Genomic DNA, 3,200 nt, shown 5'->3' on the forward strand with positions numbered 1-3,200 from the left:
TCAATGATTCCTTCAAATGGTCGTTATCCATAAACCCAAATTCTTTTTTATAAACACGTTCCAGGTGAAGAATAGCGATGTGTTTGCAGGTGGAAAGATATCTTTTTTATAAACACTTTCCAGGTGAAGAATAGCGATGTGTTTGCAGGTGGAAAGATATGGAATGATAACGACGTATTTGTTCACGCCGAATTGGGTTCAAGAATTGGGTTTAAAAACTTGCCGATCCTCACCTCTACTTCTGCATCCTCACAAGAGCCCCTCACCTCTATTTCTGCATCCTCACAAGAGCCGAGCTGATTCTACAGCCTCACCCCGAGATAATGGAAATTGGAGCAAAGTTCTTGTTTCGAAAAGAACTCACCCCGAGTGACGTTAGCTGTAAGCAGAGTAAATTGATAATACCCTTGCAGGATATTGAACGGCGTTTCCGTGATCGTTGGATGCAGAATCTGAATGATGAAGCGATCGAAGAAAATATTCCCCTTAGAGTCTACGACAGGGAAATCGAAAGAGAAGCAGAAGAGCAATTCGTGCTGAGGTGCCAACGTTTTCACTTCGTTTTCCAAAAGGGCTGGTATAAGTTTGCTCGAAGGAAAGGATTCGAGGCAGGCGACACCGTGGTGGTGTGGTGGAATGTCTTTCAGAACCGCCTCGAAATCAAATGTATCAGATCGCGTCCTCCTGGCGGTAAGATTTATTGCTCTTCATGTTTTATTTTATTTCTTATTTTATTTCTCCGGTGAATGAATGGATGGTCGGGGTTCCTCTGTTTTCAGCGATTGGTTCACCGCGGGAACAAGTCTGCACTTGCCTTCGGGAACAACTCTGCACTTGCCTTCGGCTAGGTCGCTCTCCTTGATATAAATAGTGATCTTAGGTTCACCGCGGGATTAAACACCGCGGGATGAATCGTCGGGCTTCTCCAAGTAAGATTTACTGTTAGACTGTTACACCAGGATGAATGAATGATCGATCTTCAATGGTTGGTTGGCTACAGATCATTATATACTTTTAAAGAAGGCTGGGCGCTCTTCTTGGGCCTACAACACTGTAGTTATTAGCTTTTAATTTTCTAGGGAAAATAATAGAATAGGATTTTTAGAGTCATTCTAGTTTATTTATTTTATGGGTGTTAGTTTGTCTGATGGATTCATTACAAAGATTTGAAACTTATATTGTATATGGGCATGTATCTTTTTCTCAGTTATTAATATAAATAAAGGTTGCATTTTCGGATCATGTTTTGTTCAGTGTTTTGACTACAATTATTTTTAACTAAAACACCTAAATATGGATTATTTTATTGTTCAACATATTACATTCTATTTGTTGTTTAAGACCTCCTTTATTTATTTATTTATTTTTTCCTAATACATCATTCAACTTACTTAATTCGCGACAGATTAACCACATTGGAATCAAATAATTTCATTTGGTTACTTGTGTGTAACCACAATTCATAGCATCAGCGATTCCATCCCCGCATTCACACTCGTCACTCTGCACCTCATAATAGACTTTGGTACTACGCAACTGTGCTGAAGGTTTTAAACCTAATGTGAGATCTCGAACCATAATGGCTAAACTCTCGGTATGTTTTTATTTGAGACGTGGAAATCGAAGCCCAATCTCGCTGAGCATTAAATTGTCTGCTGTGATAACTTTAAATAAGTTATTTCATGTTTGATATTATTATATATTACATTATATATAAAACACTAATAAATTATATATCATATTTTATATATATTAAATAGACACATTAATAAAGAATGCTTAGTTAAGTTGTGGTTTTGTGGTGTTTGGGAGTGGTTTTGTATTATTTTTTAAATAAATTTTAATAAAAATATGATTCCTGATACATGTAATTATTTATTATATATTATTGTATATTTAAATAAATTGATATCAATCATATTTATTGAATTGAGAGGTTTATTTTACTGAACATTCGAATTTGATTGAAACTCATATGATGAGGTGGTGGCCTCCCAAGTTTTAAACCTAATGTGAGATCTCGAACCATAACGGGAATCTGACTAACTCTCAGTATATTTATCAGAGGACGTAAGCTTTGGTTTGTTTTTCTTTGAGAGGTGGAAATCGGAGTCCAATCCGGCTGACCATTAAATTGTCTGCTGTGATGACTTTAAATAAGTTATTTCATGTTTCATATTATTATATATTATATTATATATAAAATACTAATAAATTGTATAGATAATCTTCAGCAAAATCACATGATCAATATTTTGTCGACGCGTTTCGAACCAATCAGTGTGGTTCATCGTCAGGACAAGTTGAAGAACAGATCCAGCTTAGCCTGTTTAAATAGCTAGAGCAGAGACACCAACGGTTAACTGGTCAAAGGTTGACTTAAGGAGCAAGCTCAAATTTAGTTAAAATAGGTAAGAAATAATTAAATATATCAATGATAAAATTATAATATAATAATAAATAAATCAAAAATAAATAAATATATATCAATTTAGTTAAATTAGGTGTGAGATAACTAAATAAATATATAAATATATAAATATATATATAAAATAATAATGAATTATTTAAATAAATATATAAATATAAAATATAATAATTTATATTTATTTATTCAAAAAATAACATATAATAATTTATATTTATGTATTTATTAAATAAAATAAATATAAATTAATAAGTATAATAACAAAGGTAAATTATTTACTTACTTTATAAATATAAAATCATAAATAAATATATAAGTATAGTTATATTGCGTGTGAGATATAGATAATTAAATAAAATAATACATTATTTATTTGTTAACTAAATATGTAAATATATAAATAAAAAATCGAAAATAAATAAATATATATAAAATTAGTTAAATTAGGTGTGAGATAACTAAATAAATATATACACATATAAATAAAGTAATAATAAATTATTTATTTACTAAATAAATATATAAATATATAAAGAATATAATAATTTCTATTTATTAAATTATTATTTATATAATTATATATTTATTTAATAAATATATAAGTTATTATTTTATTTATATATCTATATATTGAGTGATCTCACCACTAATATAACTAGACTTATATATTTATATATGATTTTATATTTATTAATTGAGTAAATATTTTACCTTGCTATTTTATTTATTAATTTATATTTTTAAATTTATTTTATTTAATAAATAAATATAA

General features: G+C 29.3%; 1 protein-coding gene across 1 annotated transcript; it reads left to right on the forward strand.

Moving 5' to 3' along the window:
* The first annotated feature begins 323 nt into the window (after positions 1-323).
* On the forward strand, positions 324-746 carry LOC149246609 (AP2/ERF and B3 domain-containing transcription factor At1g51120-like). The gene has a single exon (XM_089441983.1). The coding sequence runs from the start codon at positions 324-326 to the stop codon at positions 744-746; it is 423 nt and encodes a 140-aa protein (XP_089298109.1).
* The last annotated feature ends 2,454 nt before the right edge of the window (positions 747-3,200 follow it).

The sequence above is a fragment of the Pinus tabuliformis genome, chromosome 7 (genome assembly GCF_031772625.1).
Source record: "Pinus tabuliformis cultivar Carrire ecotype Pingquan chromosome 7, CPIR1, whole genome shotgun sequence".
NCBI lineage: Eukaryota > Viridiplantae > Streptophyta > Pinopsida > Pinales > Pinaceae > Pinus > Pinus tabuliformis.

Bases quoted from the DNA above. Each gene is read 5' to 3' on its own strand.
- LOC149246609 (XM_089441983.1), top strand. From the start codon at position 324: ATGGAAATTGGAGCAAAGTTCTTGTTTCGAAAAGAACTCACCCCGAGT.